Here is an 18201-nt window from a genome sequence, read left to right on the forward strand (position 1 = left end):
ATGTAGTGATTGAACAAAGGAAACATATTACAATCTGCACTGAAACAATTTCAGAAGACTGAATTTAGTATTTTGGACTTCTTTCTGTCACACTTTGTTCAGTTATCGCCACCCTTCCTTACTCTCTCTGCTCATTGTCTCCCTCTTCAATACCACCCCCCCCCCCCCACCCCCCGCAATTTCTCTAACCCTTATATGCTCTACCCTCTGAACTCATTTCATCTAGTTGTGCAGCTTCTGAGTCATATCGCGAAAGACCTGCCTCACACTTCCCTGCACCATGTCCTTGCCACGTGGTCCTCCCTTACCTCCTCCCCACCTCCATCTACCCAGACAACTGCTTTCAATAATCAACATTCACTAACTGATCAGTCTTGCTGCTACCGTAAGCATTGGGCGTCTGTGTGGTTGTGTGTGCACTCTCACAACAAAAAGAGCAAGAGTTCAAAAGCTAGTGTTAACTGTTTTCTAATAAGTGTTTCTGTGTACCACACCAATCCTCCATAGCTAAGTGGTTACCTTTCCCTTACTTTAGGCATTTTTCCAGTCAAGAATTTCCATTATTATATTTCCTTTCCATAGCAAAGATACAAAAAACAGAAGTTTGTAATATTTCTCCTTACTTCATTTAAACCTTTTCTCAATTTCCATCAAAAATTGAATACAACTCCAATGCTAAAGTTCTTGCACTTAATAAAAACGTGCATTTACTTCAATAAAAATAACTTTGTGTCTGATGTTTCAGTGAGTCAATTGGTAGGGGCCAGCGGCCAGACAATCACAGTTCTGTCTCGACTGCCACGAGCTTGCATTTTTGTCCCTTTTTACAAGTACATGCTGAGCATTGTTTAGCATGGCAGACTGCATACCAGCAACACTGTCCCCTGACACTTCAATTTGTCAGTCATAAAGTTAATTTAATTGTAGTATAGTTAGGAAGCCACATATGACTACCACTCATGACTATAATAAAAGGATTTGCATTACATGTTCTGAATACTGAAATTTCAAATATTTACTTTTAGATATCTCTCTTTATGTTTTTATTTTGTTTTATTTACAAATTATTTACTGCTCATGGCTGCAAATAAATAATTGCACCTTAAATGAAACCATTCAATTCCACAATATTTCTTCCCAATAAAAATCTTGTACCACACTTTATTGACTGCAGGATACAGATGTTGGTTGTCCTGCAACTGTGTGCTACTGCACGTAATAGCCTATTTTGACAGCCAGATGAGAGCTACATTTATCAACAGCCACACAATAACTAAATGTTGTTTTAACATGAATTAGACGGTAAAATTACAACATTTTCTCATTCATTTATTTTCAATTCTTATAATAAAGTATAATAAGCTTCTCGATGATATGGATCTCATGTTCTCGTAGTCGCTGTCTGTCGGCTAAACGAAGCACTGATAAGTGCTGGAAAGCCCCGTGTCAGTTAAGAAAAACAATACAACCTAGTCAGGATCTCATAAATCCCACCCAAAACATAAAATAAAATAAATTTGTGTGAATATATTGACATAAATTTAGCATAAATGCATCACACTATAACATTATAAATATTTACCTGACATAAGTATTTCCATTAGTATTTGTAACATTGCTATAGGTCTGAGCATTGGAACTACTGTGCATGCTACTGTCACTGAACATGTAGATAAGTGAATTTATCATTTAAATAGGTAAATGCATTTTGGATAAGAAAATGGATCAGGCAGGATAACAAGTAAAAGGCAGTATGGACCAGGTGGAACAGCATATTGTCAGTGAGGTTCAGGAAGAGCTAGAGATCAACAACTGATTAGAAGCCACAGAGGACAAAGTAGAGTCAGTATGAGAAAAACTGAATGATGTTACTACAGAAGAGAAAGTAGTGAGGAAGGAATTGAGATAGGAAATACAATGATTAAACTTTCCCATACAAACCAGGGAATGTGTCAAACCCGTAACAATATTTCTGTACTGAAAGAGGAAGTGTACCCCTAATTGGGCCAAATAGAGAAAAAAGTAAGTGTACTAATGGCAGGAAAGTTCAGCTGTGAAGACAGGTGGTCCCTCTCATCCTAGGTTCTGAGTCACACACTGCTCTTTCCTCCCTAAGGAATGAACTGCCAGTTCCAAAAACTAAGAATAATTTTTTTACCTGTTTTTAAATGTGTCTGTCATGGATACAGGAATTTCATTTTGTGAAAGTCAGTACTCACCAGATATTTTGTCTCTTTATAATATTATGAACAATCAACAATAGGTTCTACATGTTGGAGGAATTGACTGAAATATTAATTTCTTTTAGAATAGACGTAGAATCTAGGCTAGTGCTTTAACAGTGCAGCATTATGTCATAGAAACTATCAGAATTTTTGATGTGGGAAATCTTCCATTAACAGAGGAAGTAATTGTTTATTTATTAAGAGACATAAATGAAAGGAGCTCAAAATGTAACTACAGTCTCATGTACCTGGCCAAAAAATACATTACTTTTCCAGCAATACCATCAGGGACTTATGATTGCATGCAAAACATATAAAAAAGATTGAATGATTCTTTTAAAAAATGACTGCTTCAGAAGACAAGAACAATGCTGTTATTTTTTTACAAGAGTAAATAAAGAAATGGAGAATGAATATCAGGATTTCCATACTTTGTTAGCCAAGATGATGAGATATACTCATGTAGTTTAACAAATAGTGCACTATCTTGCATGACAGAGGGTCAGCCAAGTGGATCAATGTCTACTGGTCTGGTGCACCAATCAGCCCGAATGTGGTTTTGATGCAGATTCCCACACTCATAGAGGTATATGTCAGGCTGAGTCCTCATCTCTCCTTCAGAAAGAAACACAACATGAAACAGTTAAGACAGAAAAATACACAGAACACAGCTTACATTATTCACATATATGACTCCCCCTCCCATCTCATAGAGCCCGAGGATGTGACTAAACGACTGGCAGCCAAAAACAGAAATAAAATAATTAATAAATTCAGGATGGGTAACTGTCCATAAGGTGCAGAGCAGAAACACAAGATTAGTGCCAGAAAAGAGAGAGGTGAATACATAGAAGAAAATGAACTTTAATGGGATTTGTTAAAGTATCTTTGCTTTGCAATACTTTTTATAAAATAATACGAAAACAACACTCTGTATAAATTATGATAAATTAAGATCAGTAAAAGGAGCAGTAAAGGAACATGAACATAACAATTAATCTGAAAGCTACTGAAAAAGTGAAAAACCAGTAGTTCAAACTGCATTAGAACTAGCATGATGCCGTTTTCAAATCAATTTGACAATGAAACAAATGATAACCAAACGAGATACATTTTTCACCTTCAATTTAGTCAATAGTTTGTGCACTGGAATAGCTCAATTCAAAGTTGTATGCATGTGCACTTGCATAAAGTAAGTGTTCACCTTGTCTGTTCATAGGATGTTTAACCACATGTGCACATTATTTCCCATTTATGCCACCAAATCCTTTAAAATAAAGATGGGCAATGGATCTAGAACAACTATACCTCCATATGTTAGTTTATCACATATATTTTGTGCATTTCTGTGGAAATGCTGTAGTACTACTGGCTTTTCAGGTTATTGATTTTCCACTTTACTTTCAGATCATCTTGTACCTGTAAATCTTATGATAGACTTTTCACTAAAGAATCCAATATAAGTAACAAACTTCTTGGGTGATTACTAAAATATAACTGTATGTACTTCTATGGTATATAGTTAATAAAAACAATATATTTGCTTCATTACTGGAGATTTAAATATTTTGTTAATCAGTAGCACATTGTTTCATGACTGATTACTTAGCTGTGGATTCTTGTGAGCAACTACACTGAGGGCAACAAAACTTTGTAATGACATGATAAGTTCAAGGTATTGTTCTTTTTGGTGAGAAATTACAAAGTATTTCTTGTCTGTGTGGAATTTTATAGTGGAGATAACTGCATTACATAGTACTGAACTTGGGATAAATTTCAAAGAGTTTTTGCAGTGGTAGTGTAGGATTTGCACAGGAAATATAAGCACATCTACATCTACACTAGACATGCTCCTTCCTGTGTGCAGTAAAAAGCACCTCACATACATTATCATCCTATCTTTTCCTGTTCCATTTTCAAATGTTTTGTGGAAAGAACTACTATCAATAAACTTGCATACCTGTTGGAAATTCTCTGATTTTACTGTCATGGCCATTTCACAGTATACATGTGAAGGGAAGTGAGAGATTGCTTGATTCTTCTTTAAAAGGATGCTCCCAAAAAATTAACAGCAAATATCTCTGATACACAGCTACCTCACAGCATCTAACTCTGGAGCTGGATGAGAATATCCACAATTCTCCCATGCTTAACAAATGAAAACCTGTTTTGTGTTTAACAATATTAATACGACTGTAAATCAATGAAAATGCTAGAGTACTCACTGCTGTTTCCACCACACAGTGTCCCTCAGAAACAGAGCCCATAACTGGTGAGTGCCTGCCATGGCTATAAGAAGTACACTGAGATCATTTTGTGCATCTGCCTCTCTTCCAGGAACAAGACAGAGGTCCCAGGGAGATGATAGGGACTGCTGTGTCCACAGGCCACCTCCAGCTATATCGTGCCCCTGCTTGCCTGTTCCTGCCACAGTTGTCACTTGGCATGCAGTGAGATCTATCTAAAACATGTACAAGTCATATCAGATCACAGAAGCTGCATGGTCCGTAGGTAAGGTGTGAGGGGTAGGGAGGAGGGAGGAAAAAGGGAGGAGGAAAAAGTTGAGGATGAGGTAGATGAGGATGAGGTTGGAACAGTTTGTAATTATGCACAAGCTGAGTATAGTGTCACATACCACAATATTCTTTGGTTATAGCATCACTGCACATTTGAGGTATTTGGATAGTGCTGATGAACACTTATTTGATTTAAGGTACTGTTGAGCTGCTGAACAATGATGTGGGTGAATTAACAGGTTTTGAAGTATGTGGGAGAGGAATATCATGAGAGTGGTCAAGTTTTATTGATGCATTAATTTATACACTCACTAGTTGGTGCTGGGGCTGCATCTAAGAGATTTATTTGTGAAGGATAAACTTAACTAGGAGAATGTATCAATTAAAGAATGAGAAACATGTAAGGTTATTGAGGATAGAATTTATCTGAGTGCTTCATCAATATTTCAGTGATACTGCAACAAAAGCTCAACCATTGTTGAACATGATCTTAACTCATGAGGCTGTAATATTTATTAATTCAAGAGGAGGACACCAATCAAAATGGTGGCTTGCTGGGAATTGAATATTAAAAACTGAATATGTGCCACAATCTCATGGCGTTAACATGCAAGACTATAATAATTCATATTTCAAGAAGAGAACACAAATTAATCCCTCACTTGGAAGTAAATGTTTAAAACTGAATAACTGCCACATCTCAGTTAAACTAGCCTTGACAGTAAAATCTAAATTGATTTATAATTTATTATAACCTTGGATAAGTTGTGCACCCAATACAAATTCTGTGAACACAACTTCTAAATAATAATCCACTGTAATAATTTTCAGATTCAAATTAGGAAAAAATATACACACAATGATACATAAGATATTGGAAGGAAATTATGAATGTCAGCAGTGAGAAAAAGAGTCACATGTATCTGCAAATGTGAATTGTGTATGGAATGAATATTACGGGATGCAAATAAACCATGTGATGGCAAGAAAGATAAATGCCAATAAATGGTTTGCAGTTCTGTGGAACTTCCAATCATCAACTTCACATCAGAAATGATTCACCATGCACCAGCATCAGATTACCCAGTATCCAGGACACTTGATGCTGAACACAAAGTAAGTTCCACAAAAATTAGCACATTAATTTGCACATGTTTTGAGGAGTTCAAATATGACTGTACTGATACATGACACTGTACTTATTATTGAGTATAACAGTAATACTCAACACTGAATTACTGTGTCAATGATCAATCTCGTGCTGAGTATCACAGAACAAGGTGAATTAGTCAAAGGGAAAACTCTTAATATGTTCAAATTGAACATAGCAGCTAAGCTGAGTTAGGAGAATCAGGATTTGCGGAAACTAGCATGCTGCAATATACTGCAGATGTGGTTGAGTGTAGCACATTTAGTGTACAAGATGGAAAAACAGTGAATGAAGAAACTGAAGAAAAATGAGAATCTTTCTCACAAAATATGAATGATATATTATAGCAACTCATGACACAACTCTTAACCAGGTCCAATAAGAAAGCAAGAAATTTTAAGAACCTAGTGGAAAGGCAGAAAGGGTTGAAGAATCACACCAAAAAGTGATGGAAGAACTAAACTAAAAGCACAAAATTAAGTGAAAAAAATTAATAGAAAAATGGGATAAGGTATAACAGTACAGGAAAAATGGATTAACAATGTTGAACAACAAATCACGATCAGGGGCTGAAAACAGAGAAAATTTAGTCCCAAATAAGTGTAGTAAGCAGAAATGAGCCTGCAGGTAGAAACAATGGAAAAAGATGTAGCTAAAGTATGAAGGACCAATAAAAATAAACTACAAATGGGAGCACAAAAACCTCCAAACACATGCAGAAACAGTAACACATGCTTACCTCTGCTGATCATGTATAAACTTTCACTACAACCTTTTTCACGGTATTTATGTCATTGTCAAACATCCCACCCATCAGCCACCAAGACTTAGTGGAAACAGGAATACTTCAGAAGATGTCCAGTGTAGTTCTGGACAAAACATTAGAAATGTGAAAGTTCAAATCAAACAATGGAAAATCCAGGATGCAATGTAACAATATTACGAAAAGGAAAATTGCTACTCACCATGGTTTTCAGCCATTAAGGCCTTTGTCAACAACAGATGACACACACACACACACACACACACACACACACACACACACACACACAAATGCAACTCATGCATGCGACTGCAGTCTCAGGCAACTGAACTTGGTGGTTTCAGTTTCCTGAGACTGCAGTCGTGTGTGTGTGTGTGTGTGTGTGTGTGTGTGTGTGTCATCTATTGTTGCCGAAGGCCTTAATGGCCGAAAGCTTTATTTGTGACAGTCTTTTTGTTTTGTTGGGCTTATCTGTGACTCAGCATCTCCGCTAAATGTAAAAGTTTCATGAACATGACCATACAACATGGAAGACTCACCAGCAGCTACGACATACAATCATGAAACCATCACTGTATGCGTAACACAGTGCTTGTGTGCTGGGAGGAGGGGGGGGGGGGGGGGAGAATCCAGTGGAAATTAACTAAGAAAGCACAGAGAATACTGTATAAAAATGTCTAAAGAAATAAGGAAGCCAAATTATGGATGGAACAAAACTGGTAATTCAGCACAACCTGCACACTGAATTATTAACAACTGCTGATTTGATAAGTTCTGATGAAATGGAACACTTTACCCATTTTATTCATATGAATTAGGCCTGTTACTAAATGCGCTGTCAGACTGTAACTTGGCCATGTAAGCAATACTCACATTCTGAAAGCACTTCTCTATCAGTAACAGTCTATGTAATTGATAATCCCACTAGTTTCAATTTAATCTTGAATGCCAAGTACTATTTAATGTTATAAGACAATTTACCACTGTTAAAACTGAGTTATCATTTTAGAGGAAGTAATCTCATTGTTCAAGTCAATTTTATAGCGTTTCTGTTCATTCAGTCACTGCAAGTATTGCAGAAATGTGATGAAACATTTGTGAGGTAATGGTTCATGGGCATTAAAAGCATTCTTGAAATGGACTGGCCTGCAAAGAGTCCTAACTTGAATCCAATGAAACACCTTCGGGATGAGTTAGAATGTCGTCTCATTTCACACCCCAAAGTGCAATCAGTACCTTCTCTGGTTTTGGATCTTGAGGAAGAATGAGCTGACATTCCTCCACAGGCATTCAGACATCTCACTGAAAGTGTCCCAAGAAGAGTTCAAGCAGTCTAGATCACACAGTGTATACCATCAAGAAATATGTTTTAGAAGAGGAAATAAATACTGGTTATGACGTACCTTCACCCATGACATGTGTGTTTTCAGAGCTTGTGCATCCATACAGTTCACAGGCCCACTTACAGGTGCAACCTGGGTCAGCCCCCTGGATGCTCTTATGAGCTGCCAAAGAAAGAGTATTATTTAAGAGATTACAAACCTGTACTTCACTGTGTCTTTCGTATTTCTCTATAAGGAAATCACATTTGTTCTTACTATAGCAAACTTGGCGATGTGCATGGGATCAAGTTCACTACAGCAAGAAAAAATGTGATTTATGGAACATAGTGCTTTAAGAGAAACATGTAAGATACACTGAAGTACAGGCTATGCATAGCACTGAATGCATTGACTGAACAACAGTAATACAGGTTACAGAAAAGGCTGAGCACCTGTTTGTGATTGCAAATAACACTATTTCTTTGGCAGCTCACCAGAGCGTGCCAGGAGTATGACCCAGGTCACCTCTATAAGCAGGCCTGTGAACTGTATGGCTGCGCAATCTCTGAAATCGCGCACATCATCAGTGAAGGTACATCAGGTTATGACCTGATTCTAAACTGCTATGGCTGTCTCATCCCACCCTTTCCTTCAAATTCTATTAACACAATCAGTGCCATTTCTAAATACTTAACCACAGAAATAAGTACAAGGATGGGAGCATACAGTGGATATAAATTCCCATACTGATGAAATTCTAACCATGAATTCATGTTATGATGACAGCGAAAGGGAAAGATAAAAACACCTCTACATTCATAACAAAACTGTTTCTAGTTAGTGACAAAACAAGCACTACGTTACCTGATGTACAATATTATTGGCATCAGTCATTCTTTACTCTGGAAATGAACAAGTCATCTGGGAATGAAATGCTGTTACCAGCAAAATAAAGACACAAAAGGCCAGTAGAATCTCTCTGGAAACAGAGAATTCAAATGAAACTGGTAGCAGATATACAGGGTGGTGCACGAAAAACTGTCCCAGAGTACAGACTGCTCACTAATTAGGCACAAATTGTTGCCTGCCCTAACAGATGCAATAAAAAGTAGTTCAACATGTAATAATTAGATAATAAAGAAATAACAGATAGGCTAATGCAAAGGTCTATATTTACTGAATTAATCTTGTCTTTCACATCACACTGCATTAGGTGCTGCAAATGGCCTCCTTGTGTCTCAGTTCACTTTTGCACATGCCCTACTGTGTTAATATACACTTTGTGCAACTCTGCCGCATCAGTCCTCAAAGTTTCATGACGAACATAGTCCTTCAAGTCTTCTAATATTACTGGGTTAGTTGCATACACTTTTCCCTTCAGACTGCCCCACAGATAAAAGTCACAAATAGTTAGGTCCAATAAATGTGGTGGCCACATTCTTTTTCTGACAGTCCTTTCTTCTGACAATCTTTCATGAATTTGTGATATTACTGACACGAAGTATGACAGTTTACCCCATCCTGTTGAAAGACAGCATATGTATGTTTATGGGAATCAACTGTGCATAAAATTCTTTACAGATTTGCTTATACATTGCAGTGTTTACTATTGTTTCTAAAAATATGGAACCCACAATCTGATTTGCTGACACTACACACCACACTTAGATTTTTTTACCTTGAAGAGGTTCTTTATTAATTATATAGTGATTGTTCGTCAACAAGTATTTGGTGTTCTGGGAATTAACATGTCCTGTCAGACAAGGACGCCGACTATCCAAAATTTCTGTGGGTGCATATCAATGGTGAAATGTGATGTATGTTTTTTGTGGAATCTCAATATTTTTTAAAATGATTACCTTTCATTTACAATCTTTTATGAACACTGCCTGTGTCATAAAGATCTGTGCTGTGATAAAATAAAATATATCGGTACTATAAGCACATGTTGAGTCAGGAACACAGCTGACTTAAAAGCAACAGAAATGAGATTGAACTGAGGTTCAGTTATACTTGGACGAACCTAAAAGTCCAGAGGTGTAAGGTACATGATACATGCTCCCCTGTAAAAATAAAAATCCTGATCACCCCAACCTAAAACATATAACCTATCATTAACTAACTATTGAGGTAGTCTGTAACAATTGGCTTATTTGTATCTCAGATTATCCTTTGTTATTGCTCAATATTAGCAATAAGATGTCTTAAAACAATTGTTAATGAATAGGGTGGGGGTACTGTAGCATGTCACTCGTAAGAAAACACGAAAGTAAGCCGAAAAGACGGGATTCCATTCACAGTATAGTGCAACTGTTGTTCTGGGGACTGCCTTTGACTTAGTCAGAGAAAGGCAAGGGATGGGGGAGTGTGTTGCATGGTTGCCTTTGCACAAAGACGTCTGAAACAAACAGATGTGTTTTGGATTCAGAAATTTTAACTTTCATCTCAGTGTTTTAATAGTTCATTACTTGCTGATAAAGGCAAATGAGTAACATTTATTTTATTTTGTCTTTATCAAACTAAAAATTCTGTGGATACGGTGCCCCCCCAAGATTGATTATGTAGTGCTCGAACCCCAGTGTACCAACATAGTTGGCGCACATGCTGTTAGATGAAACCAGGCTTCATCACTCGTGACATACAGCAGCAGAACCAACATTCTGCTCTCAATTGTTTGACAGAGCCACTTAACAGAAATTCACATGGTTTTCTTTATCTTCCTCCTTCCTGGACACATGTCATTTTGTTGGGTTTAGTCCATACATGGTGCAAAACTTGTTGATGAGACCTACACAAAACATTCACTTTTTGAAACAATTCATGTGTCCACTCATTTGGACTTTGCATCATTTGTACTTGAATATCCTAAATCACAGTAGGTTGCTCGATTCCCTTTAGTGTTTGCAACCGATCCTGTAGTGCGCCACTTTGTCACCATATACTGTGTACTGCTCTTTTCTGGCATTGAAATGACACGAAACCTCTTTGCAAAAGTGTTCCAAGTTTCCTTACATGAATTGTCAAACATGTATTGTAATTCCTTCTTGACAAGGATACATCTTGCTGAGATATTTACTTCACTTATTTAACCAAGTTGCAATCGCTTTCACTCATTCCAATATGCAACAGCTTCGAAACAATTCATGACAACTGGCTAGTGACAATGAGCAGCTTAGAACTTGGGGTTGGTTTTAGTGCGCCATCCTGTATATGGACAGCATTCTCAAAACCAGTTCATTCCTTACTTCACCTTGCATTGTTTTTCATGCAAAAAAGGTAATGTCACCCATCTCCTCCTATAAAGCTGGACCTAGGATTGAACATATTGTATTAAAATTGGTCCAGACTCAACAATGTTCTGAGTTACTTTACAATTTTCTAGCACTTGTATTTTTTGAACATTCTACATGAAACACATTTAGTCTTGGCAAGTCAGCTTTGATCGACCAGAATCTGTGGTGTTATTGTCAATCTTAACAAAAAACAACTAGCTTTGACTGAGAAGGCAGGTATAGATGGATTGTGGGCCTGACGTTCTTGTTGAACATTCTTTACATGGGTAGCAATCAACTAATCATTGGTATATCATTTCTGGCACTTTCGTCAACTGTTACTGACATCTTCCACTTGATCGGCCAGCTTTTCAATCCTTCCTTTCTGACTTTTTATACACACTATTTCTAAGCCTTTTCTGTCACCGCTCTTCTCCATCATCCCCTGCACTATCACCAACTAAACTTTTCAACTTACACTTTTTGTCCAAAACAACCGAAATGGAGAATGAGAGGATAAGAATAACTGACAAAGCCTCTTGAAACAAGATGGGGCTGGTAGATAGTGGGAGAAAGATGGGAGAGTCAAAGAAAGGAATTCCACTTGCTGGTCTAGTAAGGGCTTCGAATACACAGGCTACCAACAGAAACAAAATGAAAGAAAGTGGAGGGAGTGAGTGAGAATGCAAAACAGTAAAACAAACAAGGCAGACTGCAATGAGTGTTTTACAGGTTAGTATTTTCATGCTTGCTTGTTAAAAAACGATGAGCTGGAAAAAAGGATCAAAATTGCAGGGAATCTAATTTTGAATGATGTTACCTGATAAATGCATTGTTTATATCCATGAAAAATTTGAGATTGCAAAGTTGAAATTTGTAATCAGGACCCTGAAAAACAAAAAGGAGCAAATTTTCGTGGACTGCAAAGAGTTGCTTTACCAAAGATGGTATAGTAAATGACAGTCACTTAGTACGACAATTATGTATGAATATACGACTCCTGGTTGAAGGGCTAATTTTGCGTACCTAAAGATTATCTGTAATCTAAATGAAACTAGTTATGTTAATAGAAGCTATTAACATACAGCTGTGTGGTGTGTGACATGATTGTTGAAAAGCTTGACCAAATTTAGTAGGGTGATTTTTATATTCTCAGTTTCACAATTTCTCATTCACTTCTTTTTCATAAGTATAATTTTTATTGCCAGCAATGACAAAACTATGGCATACATAGTCACGTTGTTACAGAACAATAATCACATTTGATACATATGTCATGAGGATTTGCACTTACGGTGTCACAGTATGTGATTGAGTGTGGCTTGATATAATATCTTAATATTTTGGTATGGTACAAACTTGGTACTTGTTGTGATTTTACATATGTTTCAGAGGCTCCTGGATGTTAGGTGATGGTACACAACCAATTGAATGGGTAAGAAGTACATTGGACAATGAGCCATGCACAGTTGTTTTGTACTGAGCAACATTCCACTACATTTGATTCCACTAGTAAAAGGAACCTCACTACGAAGGAAAAAGTAGGTAACATTTGGAGCCAGTCTCCAAGTTAAGATCAGGCTGACAAAGTCATTAATAAGCCAATGTTCACTGCTACCGAGTCTCACTCATCATAGAGAAGTAAATTCTCATTGCTGGAGCAGAATATGTAACAAACAGCAAAAATAATTCTGTAAGTGCATGACCTGTCTAAATACTGGTTGCTGTCTTTGGAGGAGTAGGATATAACAGTCAAGAGTGATATTATATTATTATTATTATTATTATTTCTTTACTTTCTTAGACGTTAAGTCTGGTTAAAAATGGAAAGTGACGCGGACCTTGATCAAGCATCACTTCCTTTTAACTGTATGGTATGTGTTATATTGCATTTAGGAACTTTCGGGTAATTGAACATGTATCAATAATTACAGATTTCTGCAGTTGTATATATAAGTTTGGATGTAGCTGTATTGCATTGATGTACTGGTGGATATTGTGTGGTATGACTCCTGTAGTTGATAGTATAATTGGTATAATGTCAACTTTATCCTGATGCCACATGTCCTTGACTTCCTCAGCCAGTTGGATGTATTTTTCAATTTTTTCTCCTGTTTTCTTCTGTATATTTGTTGTATTGGGTATGGATATTTCGATTAGTTGTGTTAATTTCTTCTTTTTTTGGTGAGTACGATGTCAGGTTTGTTATGTGGTGTTGTTTTATCTGTTATAATGGTTCTGTTCCAGTATAATTTGAATTCATCATTCTCCAGTACACTTTGTGGTGCATACTTGTATGTGGGAACGTGTTGTTTTATAAGTTTATGTTGTAAGGCAAGCTGTTGATGTATTATTTTTGCTACATTATCATGTCTTCTGGGGTATTCTGTATTTGCTAGTATTGTACATCCGCTTGTGATGTGATCTACTGTTTCTATTTGTTGTTTGCAAAGTCTGCATTTATCTGTTGTGGTATTGGGATCTTTAATAATATGCTTGCTGTAATATCTGGTGTTTATTGTTTGATCCTGTATTGCAATCATGAATCCTTCCGTCTCACTGTATATATTGCCTCTTCTTAGCCATGTGTTGGATGCGTCTTGATCGATGTGTGGCTGTGTTAGATGATACGGGTGCTTGCCATGTAGTGTTTTCTTTTTCCAATTTATTTTCTTCGTGTCTGTTGATGTTATGTGATCTAAAGGGTTGTAGAAGTGGTTATGAAGTTGCAGTGGTGTAGCCGAAGTATTTATATGAGTGATTGCTTTGTGTATTTTGCTAGTTTCTGCTCGTTCTATAAAGAATTTTCTTAAATTGTCTACCTGTCCATAATGTAGGTTTTTATGTTGATAAATCCACTTCCTCCTTCCTTTCTGCTTAATGTGAATCTTTCTGTTGCTGAATGTATGTGATGTATTCTATATTTGTGGCATTGTGATCGTGTAAGTGTATTGAGTGCTTCTAGGTCTGTGTTACTCCATTTCACTACTCCAAATAAGTAGGTCAATATTGGTATAGCATAAGTATTTATAGCTTTTGTCTTGTTTCTTGCTGTCAATTCTGTTTTCAGTATTTTTGTTAGTCTTTGTCTATATTTTTCTTTTAGTTCTTCTTTAATATTTGTATTATCTATTCCCATTTTTTGTCTGTATCCTAGATATTTATAGGCATCTGTTTTTTCCATCGCTTCTATGCAGTCGCTGTGGTTATCCAGTATGTAATCTTCTTGTTTAGTGTGTTTTCCCTTGACTATGCTATTTTTCTTACATTTGTCTGTTCCAAAAGCCATATTTATATCATTGCTGAATACTTCTGTTATCTTTAGTAATTGGTTGAGTTGTTGATTTGTTGCTGCCAGTAGTTTTAGATCATCCATGTATAGCAAATGTGTGATTTTGTGTGGGTATGTTCCAGTAATATTGTATCCATAATTTGTATTATTTAGCATGCTGGATAGTGGGTTCAGGGCAAGGCAGAACCAGAAAGGACTTAATGAGTCTCCTTGGTATATTCCACGCTTAATCTGTATTGGTTGTGATGTGATATTATTTGAATTTGTTTGGATATTAAGTGTGGTTTTCCAATTTTTCATTACTATGTTTAGGAACTGTATCAATTTAGGATCCACTTTGTATATTTCCAATATTTGTAGTAACCATGAGTGGGGTACAATATCAAAAGCTTTTTGGTAATCAATGTATGCATAGTGTAGTGACCTTTGTTTAGTTTTAGCTTGATATGTCACCTCTGCATCTATTATCAGTTGCTCTTTACAGCCTCGTGTTCCTTTGCAGCAGCCTTTTTGTTCTTCATTTATAATTTTGTTCTGTGTTGTATGTGTCATTAATTTCTGTGTAATGACTGAAGTTAATATTTTGTATATTGTTGGTAGGCATGTTATGGGGCGATATTTTGCTGGGTTTGCTGTGTCTGCTTGATCTTTAGGTTTCAGATAAGTTATTCCATGTGCAAGTGTATCAGGGAATGTGTATGGGTCTGCAATGTAACTGTTAAATAATTTAGTTAGATGTGAATGTGTTGAGGTGAACTTCTTTAGTCAGAAATTTGCTATTTTATCTTTTCCAGGGGCTTTCCAATTGTGAGTAGAATTAATTGCTTGGGTGACTTCATGTTGCAAAATTATCACTTCAGGCATTTGTGGTATCATCTTGTATGTGTCTGTTTCTGCTTGTATCCACCGTGCATGCCTGTTATGTTGTACCGGGTTTGACCATATGTTGCTCCAGAAGTGTTCCATGTCTGTTGTTTGGTGGATTGTCTATTTTAATGTGTGTGTTATCTATTGTCTGGCATTATTATTATTATTATTATTATTATTATCATTATTATTATTAGAAGAAGAAGATAAAGCCAAATTTTCCTGGATCCAGTTTTGTTGCGGTTAAATTTTACTTTACTACCTTTTCTGGCCACAAATGAAATTAAATGAGCTGCCACATGACTTATTAGTTCAGCTACAATTTAGAATTTTAGCAACTATTGTATCAGTTACAAGATTTTACCACCCCTGTGCCATGCCATGTCACTGTGTGATAACCTTAAGTACATGAGAAATCTTTGTAGGAAGATGCTTTGAAACCTTGTAAGTGGAATGTGACATCAACAGATTTTGGTAGCAAAGATGCATCATGTTTAAAATCAGACTCTCTTCAAACTGTAGTCATTTGTAATTTGAAGCATGACATTGTGAGAAAGACAGAAAAGTACTAATATGACTAAACTTAGTATTGGGCTGGTGGATAAATTCATAGTGTTTCTGCCTGAGTTTAATAAACAAAACAATACACCTGACTGTGAATTTAATCATCAATAATATATTCTCCTTCACTATTTACAAGTCTGCCAACACTGGGGTAACTTTCTGATTCTGTGACAACAAAAATCACTTGGTTTTGAGGGGAAGAACTCATCAAGCCATGTTAGGATGCATTTTCATCCAGAAAGGAAGTTCCTTGAAGGTTCTTCGACAGAGAGCAGAAAATGCGAAAATCTAAGGGTGCAAGATTAGGTGAATAAGGTGGGTGTGGAATAACTTCCCAACTCAACTCCTGTGCAGTGTTTTTTGTCAGTCTAGCACAATGTAACAGACATTATCATGGAGCAGTATCACTTCACGCAGTCTTCCTGGTCATTGTTCTCAGAGTGCATCTGCAAGACATATCAGCTGTTGACAATAAATGTCAGCATGATGGTTGCACATTGGGGAAGCAATTCATAGTACAACACACCGTCACTGTTCCACTATATGCATAACATTATCTTTTGTGGATGCGCAAGGACTTTGTACAGAGAATGACGACTTTGTTTGGCCTTAACCATTCCTGTCTTTTTCTTGTGTTACCATAAAGATACCCTTTCTCATCACCAGCAATGCTACAGGATAGGTACGGTTGGTGTTGTTCACGAGCCAACTGATGAAAAGCCAGCACAGAGATGCACATATGGCCACCAGCTGATTTTTATGATTTTCGCTTACAGCATGTGGTACCTATATGTCTACTTTTTGAACCTACCTCACTGCATGCAAACGTCACACAGTTCATCACATTTGCCAATTCTCAAGTACACTGACATGGATCATTGTGGATTAATGCATTTAAATGATCTTCATCAAACCCCAAAGGTCTTCTTGAACGTGGATGATCACTAGCATCAAAACAATCCTCTTTAAAATGAGAAAATCATTTTCTTGCTGTGCTCTGCCCAATGACATTATCCACATATGTGACGCAAATGTTTCTGGCTGCCTCCGCTGCAGTCACTCCTCTACTGAACTCACACAGAAAAATGAGTTGGAGTTCTGATTTCTCCATTTGGCACTGCACTTTCTAATGTACATAGCTCCACTCACTATATCCTCATGGTAAAATGAAAATATGCAAATCAGATATGAACAGTGTACTACAAATAAAAAAATGACAGTCAATAAATAAACCCATAGCAAATGGAAGACCAACATGTAAAACAAATATGGTGCAAACTTATGCACCAATCTAATAAAGATGGAACTGAAGCATGAATATCCATTGTTGACCTACAAAATGTGTGTTCAAATATGGATCTGTGTTTAAATTTTTTTAAAACCTGATAAAATTTACCTTGCTTTGGGCCAATGACGAATTCACAGTTACAAGCCCTGGAACTTGAGGATTCATCGAGCAAAAAACATTATAGCAGTTCAATACATTTCTTCCCCCTTTCCTTACACAACTTCAAAAACAACTACTTCCACAGCAGAATCTCAAAGTAATTTGTGGTAAAAAATACTTAGCACATTTCTTTTTGTCAACAAAAAGTCAACTCTCTTTACAGTCCCTCTCTGAGACTTCCCTGAATTTTCTAGGTAATTCATTTACCCTGAGAATTCATGCTTTGCCAGGTTTTCCAAACAACTCAACCCCTGGTAAGGGGATGTCCATTAAATTACATGAAAGGCTTCCTTCTTTCTTCTTTGGATACCCCCTCCCCCTTGGGAAGATTTGGTGAGATGTGGAAGGACCACCACCCTCCCTTCCCATCCCCCTCATGTGAGATTTAGCCCATAGTCAGGTAAAAATGAGTTCTTTTTTATTTTTTAAAAAACTGATTAAAATGCTGAAATAAAACTATGTTGTATTTATAAAATGTATTAAACAGTATTTTTAACACATGATTAAAAATACTTGAAGTATGTCAACACTTGGTAGTATAAGGATGTACAGACACACAATATGGACAAGAAGGCTACATGAAAATAATATGAACCATTTTGATAGATCCCTAAAGAAATGGCCTTATGTTGGTATATTATATGTATTTAATTTCACTGAACCTTCGTTTACTTTGCAGATGAAACAAAACATTGTTCATACCTTCGTTTGAGCCATATGATTATGTAGTTTATGAATCTTTTGATTTATGTGGTCGCTAAGAGAATTCTTGTCTATGAACCT

At 36.6% G+C, this 18201-nt stretch overlaps 1 protein-coding gene across 3 annotated transcripts in view; it reads right to left on the reverse strand.

The window, feature by feature from the left end:
- LOC124796315 (NHL repeat-containing protein 2) overlaps positions 1–18201 on the reverse strand; it is a 164308-nt gene that overhangs the window by 83081 nt on the left and 63026 nt on the right. For all 3 annotated transcript variants that reach the window (XR_007016744.1, XM_047260442.1, XM_047260441.1), the window contains exon 6: positions 4451–4686. Coding sequence is in view for 2 of the 3 variants with exons in the window: in XM_047260442.1 (XP_047116398.1) it covers positions 4451–4686 (236 nt within the window). In the remaining variant the exon portion in view is untranslated. The remainder of the gene's footprint in view (positions 1–4450; positions 4687–18201) is intronic.

The sequence above is a fragment of the Schistocerca piceifrons genome, chromosome 4 (assembly GCF_021461385.2).
Source record: "Schistocerca piceifrons isolate TAMUIC-IGC-003096 chromosome 4, iqSchPice1.1, whole genome shotgun sequence".
Classification (NCBI taxonomy): domain Eukaryota; kingdom Metazoa; phylum Arthropoda; class Insecta; order Orthoptera; family Acrididae; genus Schistocerca; species Schistocerca piceifrons.